This window comes from Miscanthus floridulus, chromosome 18 (assembly GCF_019320115.1).
Source record: "Miscanthus floridulus cultivar M001 chromosome 18, ASM1932011v1, whole genome shotgun sequence".
Classification (NCBI taxonomy): domain Eukaryota; kingdom Viridiplantae; phylum Streptophyta; class Magnoliopsida; order Poales; family Poaceae; genus Miscanthus; species Miscanthus floridulus.
In genome coordinates this window covers 98,956,896-98,983,518 of record NC_089597.1, presented here as the reverse complement: position 1 = coordinate 98,983,518, position 26,623 = coordinate 98,956,896, and the positions used below count along the sequence as shown (strand labels likewise).

The 26,623-nt window shown below is 47.7% G+C and overlaps 1 protein-coding gene across 1 annotated transcript; it reads left to right on the top strand.

Moving 5' to 3' along the window:
- Nucleotides 1–15,108: 15,108 nt before the first annotated feature.
- On the top strand, nt 15,109–19,477 carry LOC136521230 (L-ascorbate oxidase-like). The gene is made up of 5 exons (XM_066514935.1): nt 15,109–15,548; nt 15,652–15,744; nt 15,825–16,037; nt 18,003–18,194; nt 18,302–19,477. The coding sequence occupies exons 1-5, from the start codon at nt 15,282–15,284 to the stop codon at nt 19,265–19,267; spliced, it is 1,731 nt and encodes a 576-aa protein (XP_066371032.1). The 5' UTR covers nt 15,109–15,281; the 3' UTR covers nt 19,268–19,477.
- The last annotated feature ends 7,146 nt before the right edge of the window (nt 19,478–26,623 follow it).

Genomic DNA, 26,623 nt, shown 5'->3' with positions numbered 1-26,623 from the left:
AAGAAAACAAAGGGACAGAGAGTATTAATATGCTCCCCTAAGAGCATGCTAGCTACAACTGGAGTACCTGGACGAGTACTTGGCTTGCAAGACTTCTTGGAAGCAGGCAGACCAGATGAAGAACCATCCGTTCGCCCCCTCTTCGAGACACTACGAGGACCTCGAGGGACTAGACGAGGAACATATTCTTCATATACATCAACAAATCCGGAAGAAACCCCATAAAACACTGTGGAGATTGGGAACTTACTGGTTGTAGAAGCCCCAGCAAGATTCTCCCCAGTGTTCACCACGGCAGGGAGGACAACAAGAGGGATCGGGTCAACAAGGTTGCGCCCAAATTCCTACGAAAAAGAATAAAACAACAAGACAAGGAAAAGTTAAGCAAAAATGGATACAGCAAAAATACAGAAAGTACCCGAACGAAGAGAAAATGACTTACAGCTGGAGGCGGGTTGTTGGCAGAGAACTCGAAGACAGTAAGCGGGACAACCCTTGCTCCTTTCAGCATCTTCTAGAGATGCTCGAGTACCTCTTCGTCGGTCAACTCAAGGGCTGGGACCATGCGTGAAGGATCCTCAGCCCTAGAGTACTCAAAGTCAAGGTGCTCTTGCTCCTTCAGAGGCTGAACTCGGTGACGAAGAACGCTCGAGACAATGCCAAAACCGGTCAAGCCCTACTGTTTCAGCATACTGATCCTATCAAGGAATTGCTGGATTGCCTGAACCTCAGCAGTCGTCACAGGGTTCTTATCCCATCGGTCATTAACCAAGGGACCAGATCCAGAGTGAACAACAAGAGAAGGAATCAGATTGGCGGCATAAAACCAGTCGGCACGCCAATCCCTCACAGAATCAACCAGGTCATAGTCAAAGAACTTGCTCTTAAGACCATGGCGAAATTGAATCCCGCAGCCACCAAGAACACTGGTGTCTTCACGGTGGGGCTGGGGTTTCAGATGAAAGAAGTAGCGAAAGAGAGAAAGAGAAGGGGGAATTCCAAGGAAAGCTTCACAAAGATGAACAAAGACAGAAAGGTGAAGGGTTGCATTAGGAGCAAGATGATTCAGGCAAATCCCAAAATAGTTGAGAAATTGATGAAGAAAGGCAGAGGCAGGAAGACAAAGTCCAGCACGAATGAAAGAGACGAAAAGAACGATCTCACCAAGACCTGGAGTAGGGACCCAATGCTCGCCTGGAACTCTCCATTCAGCAAAGGCCTTGCTCTGGATCAAGCCATCGCTGACAAGCTCGCGAAGCTGCTCTTCGGTTGTTGTCGGAGCCGACCAAGACTTCTGGGCAGCCCTCATGGCCACGAACTCCTAATTCTCAATCACGGAGAGTGATGACTCCTCGTCTACAAAGGTTGACTGGGACTTGCTTGCGGCCTTCTTCTTACCCATGTACTAACGGAGGCAAAAAAGAAACTAGGGGAAGAGAAAGCTTGGACGGCGGCGCTAAGACGGCAGCGGCAATGGTGACGGCGGATTTCTGAGAGCTAGGGTTTCAAGCCAAGAGAAGGGCAGTAAAGAAAGAGAAGATGAAGGGTCTTTAAATAGATTTTACAGCGATAAAAACAGCCCACCAGGCCCGTTAAAACACCGTGTGAGAACGCAACGGTCCATTTACTAACACGGCTAAAATGACGGAGGGCACAAATCCACACAACGGTACAATTCAATAGGCAGATTTCAGACTTATCCATCCAGCACTACGGCAGAGTTATCAGATTACTGCAAAAAACAACCCATCAACCATGATGAAAAGAAAGGCAACCTCACAAGGAACATAAGAACTCGGTTATTACGGAAAGAACTCGGTAATCTCATGAACGATAGGGATCACAGCAGAAAAGTAAAGGACAACTCAGAAGACAAGATTCGTTCCATTACAAGCGACTTCAAAAATAGAAGATTACAAATCTTATAAGACCCAACGAAGTCGGTACCACGAAAAGCAAAGTAGCAAAGAGGAACCCGGACACGGCTAGGCTCTGGAATGACTACGTGTCCCAAATTGCTATTCGGAAGGACAAACCGCCATCGGCTACACTATTTTCTTCAAAGGACGGACGCAGTGCATCCAAGGCGGAAATCAGCAGCACGGCAGGACAACATGGAGCAGAGAAGGCCGGCATGCATCTGTCTACCCAAGACCGATGTGATGCTGGATATGGTGTTGATCTACACCAGACAGTCTTAGGACAGGTGACGAGGATCAACCTAGAACTGCCAGATGAAGGAACGAAGCCCACATCACAAGACTTCCTCCAACTACCACCACGTACATCCTGGTACAATGCTGCTGCGGGATTAGCCTACCTCTAATCCCTATCACAAGACTTCCACCAGCTACGACAAGACACACAGAAACTACAAAACACGCCCGGGGGCTGCTCTACTTCACAAACTACCATGTTCATGACCACGAAGGTTTCAACGGAATGTTCAATGGATGAAAACAAGCACTCCGGGAGGGTATTTATAGATCAAAGGAGCGGTGCACATGGACTAGGAGTACCAACGAAATAAGCCTAACAAAGGACACAGTGAAAAGACAGGACTCAATAATGGAAGACTCAGGCGAGAGAGAACAGTGCTCGAAGACGAGCATATTTGGAAGAATATACCAACATAGTACAACCCGTGAACAAAAGACATTTACACTCAACCACCACCATACAACTACATCTGACAACAGCAGACTACCAGAGAATACGCCAAAACTCTACATCTGAGTTCTTCCTGAACAAAACAACCCGGATATATGCTCGGGGGCTGCAAAAGGAGAGGTATATAGTTCTATCAAACAACTCAGATTCAAGACCCTCCAACTTTTTGTTCCAAATAGCAAGAGGATCGAGGGCTACACTCAGTGAGTGCACTTTTTTTCAAAAATGTGCACGTCACTTAGAACACTTCTTCAAGACAGACGACTTCAAGGCCACAAGATAAAAAGAACTCGAACACAGCTAAATCAGAGCTCTTTTCAATAAGGAAGCCGGGGAACCTTTCAACGTTGAATCAGGAAGATTTCAAGAAAAGACCCTCAAGCTCCTTGTGCCAAACAGCAAGAGGCTCGGGGGCTACACCCAAATGGGGGTACTTTTTTCTTCAAAAAGGTACACACCACGTGAAGATCTCACGAAGTGCTATACGATTTCGCTCAAGAAAGCACTCGGACGACACTTGTTCCTGCTCGACAAGTCTTGAAGAAACAAGACGAGGCTTCCAGAACTCAACCATGAAGTGCTCGGGGGCTTGTCGGTGCGGGACCCATGGGGTACCCCGCAAGGAAGGGAGAAGAACTAGCCTGACTAGGATTCTTCCCCTGAAATCTTAGTAGTAGTATTATCCTGTAATCCTACTAGGAACTCTCATTGTAAACCGACTAGGACTCTGGCCTCCTGACTATATAAAGGAGGGCAGGGCTCCTTGAATCGGGGGAGAGTTTAAGACAACAATTGTACAACACAACACTTCATAATCAATCCAACGCAAAGGCTAACACCGACTGGACGTTGGGCTATTACTCGATCCACGATCGAGGGCCCGAACCAGGATAAATCGACTGTCTCTTGCGTTAACCATCGAGTTCTGCATACGCTAAAGCCCGAACAAACTGCCCCGGGTACCCCCGTGGCAGGCTATCGGTGGTCAAACATCGACAGGAACTCTCATTGTAAACCGACTAGGACTCTGGCCTCCTGAGTATATAAAGGAGGGCAGGGTTCCTTGGATCGGGAGGGAAGAGAACAATTGTACAACACAACACTTTACGATCAATCCAACGCAAAGGCTGACGCCGACTGGACGTAGGGCTATTACTCGATCGAAGATCGAGGGTCCGAACCAGGATAAATCGACTGTCTCTTGCGTTAACCGTCGAGTTCCGCGTACGCTGAAGCCCGAACATACTGCCCCGGGGACCCCCGTGGCAGGCTATCGGTGGTCAAACATCGACAGACCCACCAATGAAATTGTCCATATTGCCCTTATGACTGAGGAAACCGTGTTGACCTGACCAAACCCAACATCATCAGATTCTGATTTGAGCCCCCAAAGACAGAGTAGCATTGACTAAGTGTGTCTTCCATAGAATTGAATCATTGACCAGACACGAACCGTACCAGGCTAGATGTAGGTAGCGAGTCCAAAGTCAGCGAGCTTGATCGGCGACGAGGGCGACTTGCTAACGAGGAGGATGTTCTCAGGCTTGAGGTCCCGGTGCACGATCCCTTTGTTGTGGTAATGCGCGCGACCTCCATAAGGTATTGGAACAGCACGGCGGCCTCATGCTCGGAGAAGCATCCACACTCCTTGAGGCAGTGGAAGAGCTCCCCACCGGCACAGAGCTCCATGACGAGGTGCAAGGAGTCACGGTCCTCGTACACGGCCTTGAGGTTGACGACGTTTGGGTGGCCCGCGAGGCGCGCCATGACGTCGATCTCGAGCTTCACGACGCGCACGTCGTCGAGGGACAGGAGGCGGCCCTTAGCGATGGACTTGCAGGCAAGCGCCTCGCCGGAGACGAGGTCAGAGCAGGAGCGGATCACGCTGAACTGGCCCAACCCCAGCTACAGGCCCAGCGCGTACCAATCCTTGAGGCAGGAGACGTGTGCCGCCTCCAGTAACGCGCCCCGCAGCCCCGACGCCTTGTACGAGTTGTACTTGGCATCGCCGTCGACGCCGCCGCCGCACCCGGCGGCGGCCATCGCGCTGAGGTACCACACACTGCCGAACCCGGCAAGACCGAGACCTCCGCCGCTGCCCGCAGACCACTCGCTCTCCCCCCCCACCTCCGCCACGAATCTCCAAGCCCGCCGCAAGCGAGGCTCCCGAATCTCGCGGCCTCAGCTCAGGTCAGTTGCGCCCTCGCTCCCTCCACGGGCATTCTGCGCACGGCTGTCGAATCTGCGGCGAGGAAAAGCAAAACAGCAAGGCCTTCAGCTCTCTAAGCCCCAAAATCGTGGGTTTGCCCCGCAAAAAAAAGAAAAATTAACACGACTGAGCGTGCAGAGCGGATCGAGCCGCGTCTCGCTCGGGACGGCCTCGAAACCGCCGCGCCCCGGCCTCGGAGAAACAGGTAGGAAACGCACTCACTCGCGTCGCTCGTCGCCGCCGCCGGCCGCTGGGTTAGCTCCTCCGAGGGCCGAGGCCGAGCTCACGGCTTCGCGGCACTTAGGCCGCCAGGCGCCAGCGCAGAGAGCGAGGGAGAGGTGGTGGTGGCTGGTGATGGTCCGCTCCGCTCCGCTAGTGGTGTGGCCGCCACCTCAGTCCTAACGACAATATGGACAATTTCATTGGCGGGTCTCACCTGTAAGGGCTACCAAACGGCGAAAACCAAACAGAACACGAACGGAATGACTTGTAAGGCAAAGAGGTTTAGAGCAGTGGCACCTGTCTGCGGTCAACTTTTTTAATGACTTGTGTGTAATTATAAACTTTTTTAATGGCACACATGTAAAAGCCTCCAATTCTTTCGCGTGGATCGGGCGGGTTTTTCTTCAACCTGGCTTCATCCAAATGTAGTTTTGTGCATCCACTTGTGTGAAACCCCGGCGTGGGTTGGCTTCCATTGGAGACCGGGATCCACCGTCAATACCCGCCGATCCAAGGTTTCCCAAACGAAGGCCATGTTTGGTTTCTACAGTCTCTCCTAAAATTTCTGTCACATCGAATATTTAGACATATGCATGGAGTATTAACTATAGACTAATTACGAAACTAATTGCACAACTCGCGACTAATTTGCGAGATGAATCTTTTAAGCCGAATTAGTCCATGATTTGACAACGGGGTGCTACAGTAACCATGTGCTAATGATAGATTAATTAGGCTTAAAAAATCGTCTCGTAAATTAGCCTTCATCTATCTAATTGGTTTTTCAATTAATCTATATTTAATGCTCCTTATTAGTATTTAAACATTCGATGTGACATGAATTTTAGGAGCGACTAAAGAATCAAACAGCCCCGAAGCCTTAAAGTAACTGTACCTCCCCTCAAAAAAAAAACTTAAAGTAACTGTATCCCCATTACTGTCAACAGAATTCAGATCATTAGTTCCTCCTCCAGAATGCAGAAACTCTTCGGGCAAAGCTGAACAGTTTGTGCAAATCATTGAAAACCATCTCAATTCCAAGCACAGTAACCTCTGAAAAGTCGGTCTTCGTCTTCCACTCGCTCCCAGTGCGGATGGGAGATGTGCAATTGTTTTTCCAAGCTATGTCAGGCTACTCTGTTCCTCATGGACAATGTACATGAATGAACAACATCAATGTGGTTGTCACCTTCTCCAGGAACAATTTGCCCACCTCGAGCGAGCACAACGCAGAGTGTGGATGCGCGCATGACTTGCTTGGAATTTTTGTATCTCCCAGTTGACTCCGTTTGCTTTTGTGTACTAGCGGCACCTTGTCGTTACGTCGCATCTGTTGTGCATGCCAACTGTAAAGTTGAACACTGGAAATTCAGAAGAATATTAGCTTGTTTAGTTCGTGAAATTTGGAATTTGGGACTACTGTAGCACCTTCGTTTTTATTTGGCAAATAGTGTCCAAACATGGACTAATTAGGCTTAAAACGTTCGTCTCGCAATTTCCCACCAAACTGTGCAATTAGTTTTTCTTTTCGTCTACATTTAATGCTACATACATGGGCCGCAAATATTCGATATGACAGGTACTGTAGCAACTTTTTGGACTTTGAGGTCCAACTAAACAAGGCCTATATGTTCCGGAGGAAAAGCAGCAGCCATAGCACCATAAAACAGTGGGTGCTTGCACACGGGACTGCTAGACAAAGACTAAAGAGTTGCATGATGGCTGGTGCACCAAGAGTGAAGAGTCAAGTCTATGACGACGTCAGTCGCAGTGAGGTGGCGAGAGCAGCGACGTCCAAATGAAAAATCCCATAAATCGTGGCTTTTAATTACGCCATAGCTTGGATTATACACCGCTAGGCATTGCGGATCGCTGCAAGGAACTCCGCTCGAAATTTGTGGCGCTTTCCTCACAACAATTTGTTACAAAGGAAAAATGAAAGAAAGTCGGAGTATTCACACGTTCAAGTACTTCTTGCCAAAACGTAGTACCAGTTGGTGTGATGATGTGGCTACCTAGCTAGCACCTGCTTGGGTTGCAGCAGACACGAGCAACATTTTGACAAATCTAGCAATGTTTTAGGGCAAAAGACAAACTATAGATTCACGAGAGAAGGTACAAGATAATCCAAAATTTAACATGCAAAGAGAGCCAATGATTCGAATAGTTTATGAGACTTGGATAATGGTTTTTTCCGAAGAACAGAGCTAGCTCATCAGGAGGAGACTAAGACCCCGTTTGACATTGGTTTCTCCACCGGTTCCTCAAGTTGTGTGGAATCGTTTTGGGGGCAAGCGGGGTACAACTGTAACAGAACCATCTAATTTATAAGAGCACAAGTACAATGGCAGCCTGCGAAGCAGTCGCACTATCATACTTGAGCCCATATAAACCCGTTAATCTATCGAGTACCACGAAGGGTCTCGATTAATCGTCAACATAGAACTAAGATCGTACATGATTCAACATTCATGCCACATGTTACATGGAGTTCACAAATACATTGCCATACATTAGAGTACGATTAAAGTTATTACAACTCAAGTTCCAAATAAGGTAGTAGCGGAAGCAAAGTAGTCTTAAAACCAACATCTCACACCATTGTTTAATACAAGCCAGTTTGTGATCACCACCCACAAAAGCATCATAGATTAGATATATAAATGGAAGCGCCTTGCTCGGGGCCTACTCATCGTCCACGGCGGGACAGAAGCAGTTCTTACAATATCTATAATATATTATGTTATCTACAACAAGTGGGAAATAAACCCTGAGTAAAAGAATGTGCTCAGCTAGACTTACCCGTCAAAACCAAAAATAAAGTGACTACAAGGATCATGTAAGGCTTTATAAGTGGAGCTAGCTTGACAACATTTTGCATAAAAGCCACTAGTTGAGCTATATATTTTGTAATTCGGTAACCAAGTTGATTATAGCTATTCATCTCTAGATTAGCAACTAACATGTACCAAACATGTGGTATATCATTTAGTAGCATACAATAGTAACCATAGCCGATGTAATATTTTCCATATTCATCATAACCATCACATTTCATAGTTCAATTACTACGATAAAGGGGCTCCACCAAGTTTCTCACTATCCGGGAGAGACGGCGATTCGAATTGATTGCAACCAGCTAGGCAGTATTCCTAACAAAAACTCAGGTCTACCAGCTACGGTAGCCTTAGGTCACCTTTGGTACAACTCAGGTCCATATTTCACGGGTTTGATCAGCGCCGCACAACCAGGGACAACCAGCTGCCAGGACGTTCAGGCCCGGCCTACCTGTGGACTCACGTCTGGCTCTCCGCACATCCTTACTACCATCTAGAGTGCGCACTCTAATAGAACGAGAACCGTCCTGAGTTGAGCTACTCGGCTTCGCGGTCGGAACGAGTTATCCGACCAACTAAGTGAGAGGCATGCGTTCAAAATGACAAGAGGGCCTCCAACGATGCGGTCCTTAATCGGCACAGACGAAATCACATGAGTCAACCTACACATAGGCTCCGCCCGGCCTCCAGTTATATTACCCCCTGGTTTTGTTCCATGATAGCAATTATAGCCAACCGTGCTTCGGTATCCACCTATATCTCGTAGGTGACAGGAAATCACCCGACTTCTACCGGTCTAAGCATTGCTAAGCATATATTCGATTCTAGACCTATACAGGGTTAAAGGTATATATATCTGGACAAGGTAGTTCTATGCATCAAGTATTTCCAATCAACTCTTATAACCTAATGCATCAAACATAAAGGACTCAAGTGATATTTATAAAAATATAGGAGGCTTAGAATGCTCCGGGGCTTGCCTTTCAGGAACGAAGTGGGTCGGTGGTCAGGGCACTCTGGAAGTTCATCAGTGGCCAGCTCCTCTCCTTTGGGAGCTGCGGTTTCGGGTGTCCCTTGATTGTCCTCCGCCTATTCTTTGAATTCCAGTAGGGTTACTCCTTCGGGCGATCCTATATGCATGAGCACGAGTAAGATATCATGGATGCGTACGTAATGACATGGATGATATGATATGATGAAATGCATAATCATAAGTTTTCTTAACAGCAAGGTGTTAGGGTGATAACAAGATTAACTTCTTTTACTGAGTAGGTGCATATCTCCTTTCAAGTAATTAAACAAACACCTATTTAAATATTTTCTAGGCTACAAGAGAGCAGCCACTTGTTTTAACCATAACTAGAGATTTACACATCCAAATAATATGGTTGTGGACTTTCTGGAAAGATTATGAAATGGCCTACAACTTTATTTTAATAATCTTAAGGTGATTCCGTAGCTATCCAGGTCAAACAATTCAATCTTCTAGATCTGCCCAAAGGACAAGCAAATCTGCAACAGACTTCTAACAGCTATAAATCTTAAATCATTTAGCCTATAGCTATGCAATTTTAGTACAAATAATATGAGTAAGTTGCCTACAACTTTGTTATTAACAAGTTTAACAGGAAAAGTCACTATCATCATAAATTTGTCAACACAATAGAAACTACTCATGCAGACATTTAGTTGAATTATAAAGCAATAATTAACTAGCTGCTTATAACCAATTAATTTTGAGCATAACTACCAATAGAAACACATCATATGCATCACAAGCACTATAGAAAACATCATAGTTAAGCCCAAATAATTTACTTATGTGCATTTATTAATTTCCTTATATAATAAGGTGATTTAAATGATAAATATTTCCAATTATCAATAAATTCAGAGAAAATTACAATAGGTTACATATGACCCCAATAATCTACTGTACAAATTTCATGCTATTTGGATAAGTATAGCAATCTCTATAAAATGACAAGTTACATAGGCTTATTTTAGCAAAAATAATTTAGCCTAGTGAAAAGTTTCAAACAACATAGTTTATATTTTTCTTACTTTCATCCTAGCACAAGAACACTGTGTAAAAAAATTGCATGATCATATGTTATATATTTTTACCCCATTTATTTTTGCTAGAAACTAGCAATTAATCAAGGTTAAATAGAAAGACCATATTCCAAGTATGTCTGCTGTAGGTTTAGTAGTTTTCCTAGCTAGATCATGTCAACACAAGACCAATAAAATTAGAATCACAATTTTATCACTGTTCTAGCTCAAGTTATGTGTTTTACAAGATTGAAACTAATTTAAAAGCACTCATCTAGCTCAATTTAATTTTTCCAGAAAATATCCCAAACAGTAAGTTTCATATTTTTATCAAACAGTACAATTCATGATGAATCCAGCAAAATTTGGATCACCACATTTGGACACTCCTAACTCAAGATATAAATTTTGAAGTTTGTATTCAAATCTATGAAAATAAATCAAGAAAAACATTTCAAATACTGACTGACAGCTGGGACCCGCGGGTCAACGGGACCCACACGTCAGCGACACACAGAGCAGAGGCGTGGCTTGATCGGCGGCAAACTCGTCGATGGTGAGGTCACCGCGCGTCGTATTCCCCACACTCTTACGCACCTACTGGTACCCTAGGTTGGCCTGGCGAATCACCGGAGCGACCTTGCCGGCGAGCATGGCGGCTCATCGGCGGCGCGCGGTGGCGGACTCATTGTCTCCGGTGAAGATGTTACCAAGCAAGCACGGCTACCTATGAACCCTAGTGGAGCTCTACGGTGCGAATCGAGCCACGGTGAAGCAGCGGTGAGCTCCGGCCACGTGCATGGCGGCATGGCGGCACACAGACAACTGCGGTGGTGTCACCGTTCTGACGATACGGCAGCCGAAGGTAGGTTTCCATCATCGGGGAAGGTGCTACACCTCTAGGCGACACGGTAACAGGTACCAGAGCGGGCTAAGGACGGCCGATGAAGTCAGCGACGGCGAGCGCGTGCTTGCAGCCATGGTGGACGCGCACGGCGGCGGCGTGGGTAGCGGTAAAACCGACTATGACATGAGCTATTGGGATCTAAGACGACGATGGACCAGGGGAGAAAGAGGTAGGAGGAGCGGTGGATAAGGCTAGCCACGGTGAGCTCGGAGCTCGATGGGGCTCCGTGACCATGGCGGCGATGGCAACGTGAAATGTTGCATTATCTGGGCTCAAACGGTGGCAATGGTGGGTCGGGGAGGTAGAGGAGATGATGGTGGAGCTATGAGTGAGATGGATTGGACGGTGGTACGGTGTGGTTGGTGTGAGAGCGCGGCGGAGCTAGGCAATGGCGACGGCGGCGCTCGGCTTTGCTGCTGCGGGCGCGAGAGCGAGAGAGACAGGGTGAGAGCGAGAAAGGGTAGGGACGCGCGGAGGCCTCTTCAGCTAGTTAATAGTTTTTTATAAGCTGGATAGTTGAATAGTTGGAAATTGGCTATAAGCTGGATTATAAGCTCGAATGTTTATACCGAGCCTTTTTTAGAAATTAGCAACTTATTTCAGTCAATCTGAATGTGTCCTTTGGTTACTTTAGTTAACCTGGACGAGTCCCCACAGATCCACGTTACCTGACTTTTCCGGTGTGAAGTCGTCGTCTATCGGTGAAGCCTGAATCCCCTCGGCGGTAGCAACGCCGCCAACGAACTCATTATTTTACTGTTTGCTGTAATGTATTTACGACCCCTTATTCCCACTCTACTGATGCTCTTACTAACACACCTTAGTGTTAAGATAACTTCTGCCGGCGGGCAATATACAAATTATGTGTGCGCGCAAGGAAAAGTCTAGACAAGGCACCATGTCTTTTGTACAGTAGAAGACACGATGTTTGATGCACCGAGTCAAAGACTATGGCGAAGGTAGTAGTTTTGAGTTACATAGGAGTAACCTAAAAGTGGCAAGTGAATAAAGAGAGGCATTTCTTCTCTTGGATTACGCTCTGTTCTGGAACTGCGGATTACTGCATGGAACTGCCGTTGACAATTGTGGCACCTAATGGAAATTCTACCCTGAAATAATCATTGCTGCCAAAAGGGAAGATACATCCAAAATTTCAACTTTCACAAGTGGATGTTGTAATCAGCAAAGCAATTTCTCTTCGGTATCTATCTAACCAGTTCATTTGAGTTATCAGCATACGATTAACATTCTGCACATGCTGATGCAAGAATGGTATGAACAATGATATTTTATTGGACTTGTCTTATTCAGTTTTATAAAGTTGTTTCGTACTTCCTCGGTCCCACAAAAAAAGCAACTTTAGGACTGGACACGGAAATCATTAATAAGAGATAAATTACAAAAAATACCCTTATAAAAGTCATTCCCAATTGCGGGACAAAACTTTTGGAGGAGAGGATGTCCACGTCCCTCCAGTGATCTTTTTTTTTACGAATAACTTTTTTTAATGCGAGACAAAACTTGTGGAGGAGTGGATGTCCACGTCCATGCAACGATCCTTATTTTATGGGTGAAATGGAATATACTGTACTACGAGTGGGTCCCATAGTCCTGATAACCGATGCCAGTTACCAATGTATGCGGTCACAAATTTTGAACCGTGAATGATGATCTTTTTGGGATAGAGATAGAGGGAGTACTAACTTAAGTTATATTTGTTTCGGTGATAATCATTGTAGTGTGTCAATTTTTTATTTTGCCTTTTTTTACTACAAGGCTCGTACTTAAAGGTTCATACTACATATATGATTTTCTGGAGATATCCTGAATTTTTCTCAAAGGTGGTTAGGTTTGTCAGCCAGCAATCCAATAGAGATGCCAAGCTACCATAGTACCCCTAAAAATTTTTTGAAATATGTTTCTAGAGGCAATTTGTAAGGTGGCATTCCCATACAAATCTTCACCATAAGGTTCTCCTATTCCATATCAACACCCATGTAGTGAGAATGTAAGATGGTAAGGTAATGTTGTTTTTGCCCTTAAGGGCACATTCCCTCACATGCACGCATCCAATGGTGGTGCACGTGAGGGCATATGCCCCTAAGGGCAGATTTTCTACACCTGAGATGGTAAGGAAGGCCTGCATGATAGTCGAAGACATAGGTTCGAATCCTTAAAATGTGCGTACTACTTTTCTCTTCTTTTGCGCAAAAAACCATGTGACCTTGAGGATCACTATGGAAAAATATTTGTGTTGTTTTCTATTCTGTGATTTTTGTCAAAAAAAAAAGTAGAAGTAGGCCACCTTACAAAATGCTCTAGTAGTCCGTAATGTCAACACCCTAAAGATCTTCTAGGGGTGATAGCTTATGAATTCCTACAAATGCCTTACTTCCATAGACCGTTAACATTTGCATAGAGGTACTTGTCCCTACAAATGTTTTATTTCTATAGACCCTTATGTAGAGACCATTGCAAATTTCTAAGAAACCATGTGACCTTGAGGGCCGCTAGGAACCGAAATAAATATTTATTTATGTCGTTTTCTATTTTTTGTAATTTCTATGAAAAAGATTCTTGGAGGCAGACTTCCTTAAAAACCGTGGCACCGTCTATAATGTCAACCACCCGTGGAAATCGTCTAAGATTCCTACAAACCTTTTACTTCTAAAGAGTAAAGACTGATGTGCAAGTAAAGGTTACATACAAAGGACTTATTTCTAAACATCCTTGCATAGAGACCATTGCAAATTTCACTCTTAGAAATTGATTTCATCCGCCTCTAAAAATCAATCCTTTATGTAGTAGTGGTTTTCCCCTCATCTCCCTTTATCTACTCCTTTTTCTGCCATGCACGTTCTTTGTGTTTCCTGTCAGGTCACCGTTTGGAGTGTGAAGCGAATAGAATTCGCTTGCTGAAGAGAACTGATGTATAATTGGTTGCGTGTTGGGTACTTAATTCCGTAGCAAAATGTGGTCAAAGAACAGGCAAAAAGGAGTTACGTGTTATCATGTACCTGAAACGGCGCTTGTAGTGCCTTTTATCTTGACTCTTAAGGCAGTCATTATGAAGAATAACAGCATGATGGTTTTCACTTGATGCAAAAGCACCATAGCATTGTGAACAACAGGATTTGAGCACCAGGAACAAACACGTGTTGAATTTCAATTAAAGAACAGCTGCACTAGTACGTAGTGCAAGCTGTATAATTGTATTCCCCACTATGTGTAGCTTTCCGAAGAATGAGGCTGGCATATCTTCGTTTTTAATTAGAATAGTATTGATGATTTATAGCATGCAAGTGATTATGAACATGCATGCAGCGCATTTGTAGTATAAATAAAATGCCTTACAGTTACAGGTTGTGACCTTACCAAAAATCAGCACAAGCTGTCTGTACTATCATTCAAAGCGACTAATTGATTATTAAGACAAAGTAAGTCATGAATATTTATCATAATTTTGAGGTGCTATAAAAACAATTTATGGACTTTTAAGTCTTAAGACCATATGGATTTTCATGCAAGTGACTAGCAAAATTGCACACTGTCTATTATGAAATCTGATACTATGTATACTAATGTAAAAGGAATATACAGAAATTAGTGACCAGAAGCCACATACACACATATTTTCAGAGGCGAAAAATACGTTTGCGCAAACTTTGCATCTTTGCTGGTGAAGGAACAAGAAAGAGGGGAAACGCTTTTACCAAATGCAAAGCAGTTTATTCCAAACAAATGCATGGGGCATGTGGGATCTATCAGAAGCACAGAAGTAGCCATCCTCGTCACATGCAGCAGAGACCTTATGATCCGCCCAAAGCAACAAGACGATATCAACTCTTTATTCCTCGACCAGAAAGATGCAACAAGAACTATGCAGAGCTGAGGCTATTTCTTTCTGCAGAACTTTTGCGAGCAGCCAGGAAACTGCCTATTAACGCAGGCGTTGTTCATCACAGAAACAGCCTACTCTGCCTGCAACCTAACTCCACTAACTAGTAACTACTACAGAGTATAGTATTTTATATTTCAAAAGCTGGTCACCATTTTTCTCATGAAAAAAATATCAACGTACTAACAAAGGGTTATAACTAACTGAAATAAAGAAAATGGAACAGTAACTGAGCTGATGAGATCAGCATTTTTGGCCTGCATAAATTGACTAGCACAGACACGCACATCCTTGCCAGTTGCCACGACTTTCTTCACAGACTCCAAGCGCTGCTCCGGTCATCTCCCTCCCAGCCTATCTTTCCATCCCACTAATCTGCATCCTCCATTGCTTCTGAAAAGCTCTCCTCCCCCAGTGCATTTTGTTGGGGTAGCGTAGACTGCCTGCAGACAGACACTACTGCAGAGCAAGGAAGGCAGAGGCATGAGGCTTCCTCTGCTGGCCCTGGTGTGCTGCGCCGTGATGGCGTGGCAGCATTGCGCGGCGGAGGCGGCCAAGGCCCGGCACTTCAAGTGGGAGATCAGCAACATGTTCTGGTCTCCCGACTGCGAGGAGAAGGTGGTGATCGGCATCAACGGGCAGTTCCCGGGCCCAACGATCCGCGCCAGAGCCGGCGACACCATCCATGTCCAGCTCAAGAACGCGCTCCACACCGAGGGCGTCGTCATCCACTGGCACGGCATCAGACAGGTAACCATCACGCCAGCACCAGTGCACTGCATCTTCAGACAAGCTCTGTCTTCTGTGCTATTTCACTTTGCTAATATTTGAACCCTGGGTCATGTCATGGCAGATCGGAACGCCATGGGCGGACGGCACGGCAGCGATCTCCCAGTGCGCCATCAACCCTGAAGAAACCTTCACCTACCGCTTCGTCGTCGACAAGGTGCTGAGCGCCACTCACCTTCACCCTTGTTCATGCCAAGAGATCAACTGAAACTGAAAATTTTTCTTTCATGGCCGCAGCCGGGGACGTACTTCTACCACGGGCACTACGGGATGCAGAGGGCGGCAGGGCTGTACGGGTCGCTGATCGTGGACGTGGCTGAAGGGGAGGAGGAGCCGTTCAAGTACGACGGCGAGCTCAACCTGCTGCTCAGCGACTGGTACCACGAGAGCATCCACACCCAGATGGTCGCCCTCTCGTCCAAGCCCTTCAGGTGGATCGGCGAGCCACAGGTACGACGCACTCCATGAATGATCTCTATGGTTGCCTTATTATTGTGAGCTGCATTTCTGTTCTTGTTGCCATGGTAATTTCAGAGGCCTGCAGTGGTTAACTTCACCACTTTGTCATACATACATCTTTAACTACACAGTATATTTCCCCGGATCAGGATGACTGTTAAATTTACTGCTGGTCTAAACACGGTGATTTCAACTGCAATTTGTGAAACATTATATCAAGTAGATTTATGAAAGAACAGTGTTTTTAGACTCTTTGAGAAAATACACATGCAGTGCAGCTATACTAATGCAACTTCTGAAGCATTACATCGAGTAGGTTTGTGAAATGACAGTGCTTGTATATAGACTCTAGGCAAACCAAATGCAATTCAGTTATACCAACTTACCAGATTAAATCAGGTTCTGCAGTGCTTTTTCACTAGCCGAATTTTCCTGTTAGAAACAATACAGGAGGAGATAAATTCATTTCAGGAAATATAACATGTCACATGATACTAATTTGCAATGAGGCTTACCATTGGCCCTCAATTATTGTCTTGACATACTAATATGTTCAGAACAGTACAAGGCATGGCCTGAATTTGTTTGCTCTGAAGATTTCTTTTTCTTGTTGGTTGGTTGCTTGGCCTGTAGTTTAGGACCATATTGCCGGGCTTTCTGGGCCAGTTACCAAAGCTAAACCGTACCAAGCGCTTTCATATATATACACTAAATCATGGCAAGTCGAGGAAACAAGTACTCGTAGATGCATGGTGGTCTAAATCAAGCTGTCACTTGCTTGTACACTCACTCAGTTTCCTGTTTGATCAGCACAGAAAGAGCCGCGTCCCTATTAGAAATCGTAGGTCGTTATGCGATAATGCACAACATTGGACCTCAATTATTGGGCCGGCATGCATAAGGATATTTAGAAATTAGAACAGTATGTAAACACAGGGCATAGCTGAATTTGCTTGCTCTGAAATTTTATCCATCCTCCTGTCTGGATACTTGGCCAGTATAGTACAAGACAAATGCCGGGCCATTCCCTTGGCTGGCCATTTGCTGAAAAGGTTCAAAAATCTCTGCTGAATGCAGAATGCTGATAGTGATAAACTGGCAAGGCAATGCACGGCAGTGCACACATCTAGCTTTCCCAACAATACCAAAAAGCTGATCATGCAGGCAGGATGGTCCCACCGCTCAGAAAGGCAAAAGATGGAAACCCAAACAGTCCTGGCTTCATGGAAAGAAGTTACCCCACTTGAGAAAGCACATCAAGTGTAGGGCACTTTGGACACAATGCCAGCAGCATGTGTGTACAAAAAATGGCAGAGTAGATCATGTTCCAGCACAGCCCTGTGTGACTACTTTGCAATGCGCACACAGACGCAATTTTTCTGAAGAAAAGTTGGGTATCGTAGAATCTGCAGAACATGGAGGAAAAGTGGAGAACAATCAGGCAGGCGCCATCACCATGCCTACAATGCTAGAGTACACGCCAATGGCAGGGCCACATGATCTTGAGAGAGGACACACGCTGTCACGTCGTGGTGGTGCAGAGAACCAGAGACTAGAGAGCGTCCATGCAGGCGACTTTCTCTCTGCATCTTGGGAACATGTCTGGGCAGAGGCATGATGCAGTCTTCTTGCTCTAGAGAGCATAGGGGAGGTTTGGCCATTGCCCATTTCCTCCACGGAAGCACAGAGAAAAAGGTCAAACCGGCATGAGTGCATCACATTGGCAGCATGGTCCTGCCCCTCTTTCTTGTGTTGTCCTGTGCACATCATGTATTGTGCTCCGATGCTGTGCATGTGTTTGGAGCTTCGCGAGTCCTGAAACTATGATGTTTCAGTGCGGATTCACACTCTACATTTGGCAGACACTGAATTTGGCTGAATTCAATTTGTCCTTGTCTGAATTTTGGTGCTGAACCGTTTAATGATGACAAATTTTTTTAAACTACTACGCTGCAGTCGCTGCTGATCAACGGGAGAGGCCAGCTCAACTGCTCGCTGGCCGCAGCGCACACGCCGGGGGTCAATCAGTGCGCCGCCGCCGTCAACAGGCAGTGCGCGCTGGTGGTATTCCCCGTGCAGCCGAACAAGACCTACAGGCTCAGGGTGGCCAGCACCACCTCGCTCGCGTCTCTCAACCTCGCCATCGGGGTAAGCCACCAGCCAACAGCCGAGGAAACCAGAGCATGTTAATCCCTCAATAATGCATTGCATTGGCCAACGTTGTCGATGATTTGTGTTTGGTTGCATCTTTGCAGAATCACAAACTGACGGTGGTGGAGGCCGACGGCAACTACGTGGATCCATTCGTCGTCGACGACATCGACCTCTACTCCGGCGACAGCTACTCCGTCCTCCTGACGACGGACCAGGACACGTCCTCCAACTACTGGGTCAGCGTCGGCGTGCGCGGCCGGCAGCCCAAGACGGCGCCGGCGCTGGCGGTGCTCAACTACCGCCCCAACCGCGCGTCCAAGCTGCCAGCCGTCGCGCCACCGGTCACCCCGGCGTGGGACGACTACGACCACAGCAAGGCGTTCACGTACAGGATCCGCGCGCGCGCCGGGACGGCCCCACCGCCGCCGACGGCGGACCGCCGCATCGAGCTGCTCAACACGCAGAACCGGATGGACGGGCACATCAAGTGGTCCATCAACAACGCGTCCATGGTGCTGCCCGCCACGCCGTACCTGGGCTCCCTCAAGATGGGGCTCAAGTCCACGCTGGCGGCGACGCGCCCGGCGGAGACGTTCAGCCGAGGCTACGACGTCACGCTGCCGCCGCCGAACCCGAACACGACGGTCGGGGACAACGTGTACGTGCTGGCGCACAACACCACCGTGGACGTGGTGCTCCAGAACGCCAACGCGCTGTCGCGCAACGTGAGCGAGGTGCACCCGTGGCACCTCCACGGGCACGACTTCTGGGTGTTGGGCTATGGCGACGGTGCCTACCGCGGTGACGCCGCCGACGAAGCGCGGCTCAACCTCCGGGACCCGCCGCTGCGGAACACGGTGGTGATCTTTCCGTACGGGTGGACGCTGCTCCGGTTCGTGGCGGACAACCCGGGCGTGTGGGCGTTCCACTGCCATATCGAGCCGCACCTCCACATGGGCATGGGCGTCATCTTCGCCGAGGCTGTGGACCTCGTCGGCAAGGTGCCCAACGAGGCCGTGTCCTGCGGCGCCACGGCCACCGCGCTCATGGCCGGCGGCCACCTGTGATTGCCATCAAATATTGGAGGCCAGGCTAGGGAAGCTTCCTGGAGTTCCTGCCTCGCGCGCATGAATGTCCGTTTGTTGTACGATCTCTGGTCGTTAATTAGTGTTATTTATTAATATTTCTTCTATCAAATATTTTTTTTAGTTTATTGAGACGTGAACATAGAGTGTTTGTGCTTGAGTAACCACCGCATCTTAGATAGATGTTGCATCGTAAGCCAATTCCTTAAATTAATGGAATGACTCTTTTTCTCATGTTTATAACAATGTGATGTTGATAGATCACCTCACCTCCATTCCACAATTCAAACAAAAACTTAAGGATTCAGAAAATGATAGACTATTCTATTCCTAAAACCAAACTCCCATGTGATGTACTATTTGAAGAATCTCGAACATTTTGCTTCTATTAGTTAGCAGCATGTTCGTTTGGCTGTGGCTGTCATAAACGATCGTAAATTTTTAGCCAGAACAGTATTTTTCTCTCAGACAAACCAATCAGCATTACTTCTTCACGAACCAGCAACGATACGAACCAGCCAACCGAACAGGCTGTAGATCTAGTGAGATTTTCTTTTTATTGCCGCTACAAAAAAAAACTTGTAAAATTTACAAAAAAGTTTACTACGAATTAGGAAATTTTTGTCATATCATGACTCAGTGTCTCAGTGAGTCTACAGTCTATAGTTGGGTGACAAGATGAAACAAAATTTAAGCGGCCATCCTCCTGAGGGCCTGTTTGGTTCAGCTCATCTGAGTCTCGCTTATAAGCTGAGCAGAATTATCTGATAAGTCGCGATACGTAGAATCTAAGCTGAGCGTTTGGCTGGCTTGATTATTTTTGGATGGATATTTTGCACTAGAAACCCGGACTTTTCTCAAACTATGTAGCACTGTTTACTACTGTTCCTGTGAGTCAATAGCCTTACCACTTGACCCAAATAAAAGTTTCTATTTACATCCAGGTCCTTCGTGGGGGAGAAGCTACGGTGCGGGCTCCGAGAGGGGGAGGAGCTCCCGGCGAGGGGGAGGAGCTCCGGCGGCCGGCGGAGCTGCGGGCGGGCGGATCCGTCGGCGGAGCTGCGGCTGCGGACGGATGAGAGGGGGAGGAGCTCTAGGCGAGGAGGAGCTCCGGCGGTAGACGGAGAAGCGAGCGGGCGAATCCGTCGCCGGAGCTGTGGGCGGGCGGATCTGCCGGCGGAGCTACGGGCGGATGAGAGGGGGAGGAGCTCCAGGCGAGGAGGAGCTCCAGCGGCCAGCGGAGAAGCGAGCGGGCGGATCCGTCGGCGGAGCTGCGGGCGGGCGGATCCGTCGGCGGAGCTACGGCTGCGGGCTCCGAGAGGGGGAGGAGCTCCCGGCGAGGGGGAGGAGCTCCGGCGGCCGACGGAGCTGCGGGCGGATGAGAGGGGGAGGAGCTCCAGGCGAGGAGGAGCTCCGGTGGCCAGCGGAGAAGCGAGCGGGCGGATCCGTCGGCGGAGCTGCGGGCGAGCGGATCCTTCGGCGGAGCTGCGGCTGCGGGCTCCGAGAGGGGGAGGAGCTCCCGGCGAGGGGGAGGAGCTCCAGGCGAGGAGGAGCTCCGGCGGCCGGCGGATTTGCTGGCGTGCGGAGGTGCGAGCAGAGGCGGAGACCCGGGCGAGCGCTCGGGAACGCGGCTCGCGTTTTCCAAATCGCAGCGCTTCGGTCGCTTTTCCAATCGCCGTTGCGGAGAGAAAATCGAACGCGAACGCCGCGTTTGCGATGGAGACCGTCGCGAGCCGTTTGGCGGGATTATTCTGCTTCTCCCGTCGCGAACGCGCGATGAGCGGAACCAAACAGGGCCTGAATCTACGTTTTGCTAGAAATTTGTCACATATTTATCAAGCTTAATGATAAAATTAGTCAAGGCTCTAGGTTCCAGTCAGATCACTGTCCTTGCCTAGTTCACATATCAAATTTCCTTCCAAAAGGGAAAAAAAATGTTAGGTTTCAAAACTACTGGAAGGGACACGGACACTCTGACTTTCTTCAAGCTGTACAGCAAAGCTGGTCGATCTAATCTACCTAGGATTACAAAGCCAAATCACCGAGAGCCAATTTTAAAATTTGAGAAAGGCTTTGAAAGATTGGCAACAAAACTGGGAGATGTAGGCCCGAATTTCTTTCATGTTAATGCCCCAGTTAGGCATAGAAAGAATTTGATTTCTCACCTTGAAACCTCATATGGGACTTTTATAGCAGATCATAATATGAAGAGCAACATCCATTGGAGCTCCTTTAGAGAAAGGTTCGGAATGCCCTTTGATTTGGATTCACTCCTACAAAATTCTCTAGACATAAGTTTTCTGACTGATCCCTTTCTCAGAGGAGGAAATATATAGTGTGGTCAAATGCCTCTCCAATGGTAAATCCATAGGACCATATGGAATCAGCAATGAATTCCTTAAAAATGTTGGCCAATTACCAATAAAGATTTTTATGAGCTTTGTACAAATTTCCATTAAGGCACGATTTGTCTACAAAACATAAACTCTTCCTACGTAACACTACTGATCCCAAAGAAGGATGGAGCTTGTAGGGTATCTGACTTTAGACCAATTTCCCTCCTCAATTCCTCAATTAAATTTATCACAAAATTGCTTGCTAATAGGCTGTAATCCATTATCACAAAGCTAGTTCACAGAAACCAGTAGGCTTCATAAAATCAAGAATGATTCAAGACTCTCTGTGTTGGGCCTTTGAATACATACACATTGGCGACTCGGGTGGAGCCCAAACTCCTCGTGCCGCCACCCACATCCCTCTCCTCGTGCCTCGCTGCAGCCTAAGCATGTTCGTGTGCGTTTTTAGGAATTCGGAGTCTCCAAATTACACCGGAGTGCAAGTAGGAGAGAGCTTTCTAATGTTTTTGTTACTAATGTCATTTTGACCTGCGTGCCAGCGGCTTTAGCTCCTGCTTGTGATCATATTGAATCAATGTAAATAAGCCGTCCCCTCTCAAAAATGTGTACTTGAAAGTATGCTTAAAATCGGATCACGTGTCACTCAGTCGGTTAGGTTTCTTGTGATAGAACCTGTCCATCCGGGTTTAAGTCATCGACTTGGCACATGTGCTCGCATTGATTTAACGGCGTTATGTTTTCAGTGGTAGGCGACGTTTCCGTCGACAGCGAGGCGCTTGTGGTGACTTCGTCAATCTTGAGATGTGCCGGCAGTCTCTTGAAGGTGCTCATAGGGGTAGGGTTTGCGTGCGTGTGTTCATAGGGGTGACTGTGCATTGTGCTTTCAGTGGCATGCGACGTTCCCGTCAGCAGCGAGGCGCCTATGGTGACTTCGTTAATCTCGAGATGTGCCAGCACACCGGTCTTTCGGAGGTGCTCGTAAGGATAAAGTTTGCGTGTGTGTTCATAGGGGTGAGTGTGTGCGCGTGTTGTGAGTGTCTGTACCTATGTAATTCAGGGAAAAAAAGATTTAATTCGAAGGTACAAATTATTCTACTCCGTCTTTTTTTCGAGATCGTATCTTGACACGTTTTTCATTAAATAGGAGTAGAAAGTTTTGTTATAAAACTGTCGAGTTACAGTAATCCAAAGATTACCGAAACCCACAGCCCACACCTCTCACACTTCTCACATGAGGTTGTGATTACACAAGATACTACTTTACGACTAAAACAAGAATACACCTTAAACCTAGTCCATCCCGACCATATTCAAGTTCATGGCCAGCGGGTCAAATTCCCCACCGAAAACAAGCTGCAGCGCCTCCTGCTTGGACGCCAATAACAGCGCCTGGAAGGTTGATTTATACTTGCGCATCGTCTCAGAGTCAACGTTGGGCGAGCTTGCTACGACTCCCAGCTTCTGTATGGGCACGCACCGAGCCTGCTTGGTGGAGTCCGCCTCGCGTGGCTTCGCAGCAAGGCGGTCACTGCGCCGCAGCGACAGAACGGAGACCGGCGTCTTGGGCCTATGCAGCCTAGGCGGCCCATGGATGAGGGGCGTCTGCAACGGAAGGCAAAGCCACGCCTCCAGCGTTTCCTAAAGTGTAGGTGGTACAGGCCCCGACGACGCGGGCGACGACGCTGGCCGACCCGCATCGTCATCGCTTGATGAGTCCCTCGGTGCGCCCAGCATCTCAATTTCCCTGGACGAAGTCAAGACCAGCTGGACATCGCTAGGATCGTCGACCACGAAGGTGGCCATGTCCCCATGTCCTGGTTCTAAAGCGGAGTGATGGTTTGGGGGCGGAGCTTGGATTGCCACTTCAACCAACATTGGGTCCAGCGTCGAGTCGACTGCGAGTGGCACTTGCCTCCGCCGGCTCCACAGCACCAGGTCCTCCTCAGCCTCATGACCAACTACCTCGCACGCCAAGCTAGGGCGACCATCCGGCTGACGCTTGCGTGCAAAGTTGCCCCCGAGCCAGGCACATACACTGGCTGCACCCTCCGACACCTCGTACGTCAAGGCAAGGTGCGCCCGAAACTCTGCTGGCGAGACAGCAGGCCGATTCCCACCAACGAGCACGACAAGAACAAGGGAAAAGTCCGTTCCAAACGCGGCAAGCTCCGTGTTCTTCGGGACAACGATGACCTCGATCTTGGGACGGCTATCAGCGTCACCCAAAGGTGGTGATAGCGGCAGGTTGCTGCTACGGCGACGATGACGGCGTGGTCGGCTGCTGCACACGATGAGGCGACGATGGTGTCGACGCCTGGCCTGGTGCGTCGCAACCTCCCAGTGACAAGCTGGGTCGCCTTGGACCAGCGGGGTGACGTGCCTTGGCACCCCCGCCGGGGCGATGCGCCTGGGAGGATGAAGGCTTGCACGCCGGCGAAGGGCCTCGCTTGCACGCCGGCGAACGACCACGCTTGCACGCCCTGGCCCGATGGCCAGTACCCCGGCAGCAGAAGCAGCGGGACGGGGAGCGACACTGAGCGGCGATGTGGTCGTGCGTGAGGCAGTTGAAGCAGAGACCCACGAGCGTCGGCGGGACGGGGCGGTGGCGTTTGGGGGCTGTTCTCCCAAGGCAGCGCGGGCGACGATGGCTTTTAGCGATCTGGAACCCATCGGCGTCGACGTTGGATTATTCTACTCCGTCATTTAGGAGAATAAAGTTTATATTTAATTTCTCAAGCTTATAGGCTGTGTATACAACCAAAAGAATCCATGATTTTATTACTTGTCTGATGGAGCATTAACAAAGAGTCAAATTATAGGCACCACTCTATAATACTACTAGACAGGCTCCAAACAAACTAGACCATAGAGGTAGCAATCACCGTTAATTACTGAGTATCCAGCACCTTATCATGGATCGCGGTTGCAACAAGCATATCGTCAGTACATATGCCTGCTATCACTCGCACTGCACGTCAGTAGGCGCCTCCTCGTGAAACACGATCGAGCGTGAGTGCTCAGTGATTGGCATATTACACACGTCTTTCCGCAACTTTGCAGCGGCGAAAGGAGGCGCACATGACACAAGAGCGTGTGGAAGCCTCCGGTGGTACGGCTAGAGGCACGTTGCAGTTGTTTTATTATCCAGACGGAATGATATGTTACAGATATTTTAGATGTATATTTCAGTTGTTTTATACAGATATTGTAAAAATAGATTGAGATGTTCCATATGTTGTAATAGTTATACATGTATATTACAAGCTTTTGTTCCCTATATTTTATCTGTTTTTTAGACGTATGTTGCAAGTGTGTTTATCTGGATGTTGCATACGTTTTACACATATGTTGCAGTGTTTATCTGGATGTTGCGTATATTTTGTAATGTTTTTCCTAGTGTTTTCCAGGTGCTTTTGTAAGTGTTTCAGAAGCATGTTTCAAATGTTTCATGTGTCTTCACACGTATGTTGCAAATGTTGTATCTTGATATTTCTAAAGTAGATCAGGTGTAGCATATTGCGACGCACGTGAGAAGCGGGAGGGGGCACGAGTGGTCCTCACGCGCAGTCTGGCAGTGCGGGAGACGTTTGGGGACACGCTGGCGGAGATGTGCTAGCGTGAGGGAGTGCGACGCGCGGGAGACGGAGTGCAGCGCGAATGTTCGGACACCGGCACTTTAGTTTTTTATTTTCTAACTGTTGTATGACACTCTTTTCTGTTGTGATGTACTCCCCCGTCCTTTAATATAGCGCATTCTAAAAATTTTACGATAACTTAAGAGAATACTCAAATGACTTATGTACCCATAGATAATATCTAGTCAAGAAGTTTCTCCTTAAATTATGGTTTCCTTTTTGATAAACTTTGTTAAATTTAGACATAGTTGTAAGGAAAATGGACCCTTGGCCCATTTACTTTGGATTTTGGTGTTTGATGATCGACACAACCAAATTAGACTAATGAAGATGCAAGTGATTGTTTTGTAGTTCAATAGGATGCATGACGTGACTTGGACGAAGGCGACGTGATGATCCGATGATCAACACCATAAGCAAGACCCTAAAAGCACAAGAGAAGACCCAAGATATCAAGCAAAGTCCAAGCACGAAGATAGAAACCAAGCCGTACGCAAGATCGCGAAGAAACAAGCTCACAGAGGTGACCGGACGCTGGAGGAAAGTGACCGGACGTTCCGATCAAGAGGCTCGACATCAGGCGTAACCGGACGTTGGACCGGACGCTGGCGGCAGATCGACTAGACGTAGGACAGCAGAGTCCGGTCAAGTACAGAGAGGTTCTAGAGCGGCGAAAATGCGACCGGACGCGCCCGGTGGCATGTGACCGGACGCTGGTAGCGTCCGATCAGTAGATCGCTGCTCCAACTGTCGGGACGACCGGACGCGTCTGATCAGGATGACCTCAGCATCCGGGCAGTAGCAGAAATGCGGGATTTTGTCCCCAATGGCTACTTTCTCAGTGGGGCTTATAAATACAACCCCAACCGGCCAAATGAGTAGAGTGGAGCTGAGGAAACATATCAAGGGTGTTGATACACCATTTTAGTGATCTCCACTTGCATAGTGCTTAGTGTTTTATTAGGTGATTAGCGTAGGTGCTTTGCGAAGTGCTTAGGTTGATTAGACCACCGCTTATGCGCTTACTCTAGGTTTAGGCCTAGTGTTTAGTGAGGTTTGCATACCTCTTACCACTCGGTGCTTGTGCGCACCATTGTTGTACATCGGAGGGGCTTGTAGTCTTGCGAGATCACACCAACTGCATTTGTGGTGTGGCCGCCACCGTGTACCGGAGGAAACAAGACCCGCGACATTTCAGACGAAAGCTTGATAGTGAAGACGGCGGGGAGCATCCGGGAGAGGCTTGCCGGAAGACACGTCGGAGACCCACTTGCGCATGGAGAAGGCCCGAGGCTATCCACGGAGTTACTCGACCGGGAGCTTGGCCCTTGCGAGGGGCTCCAACG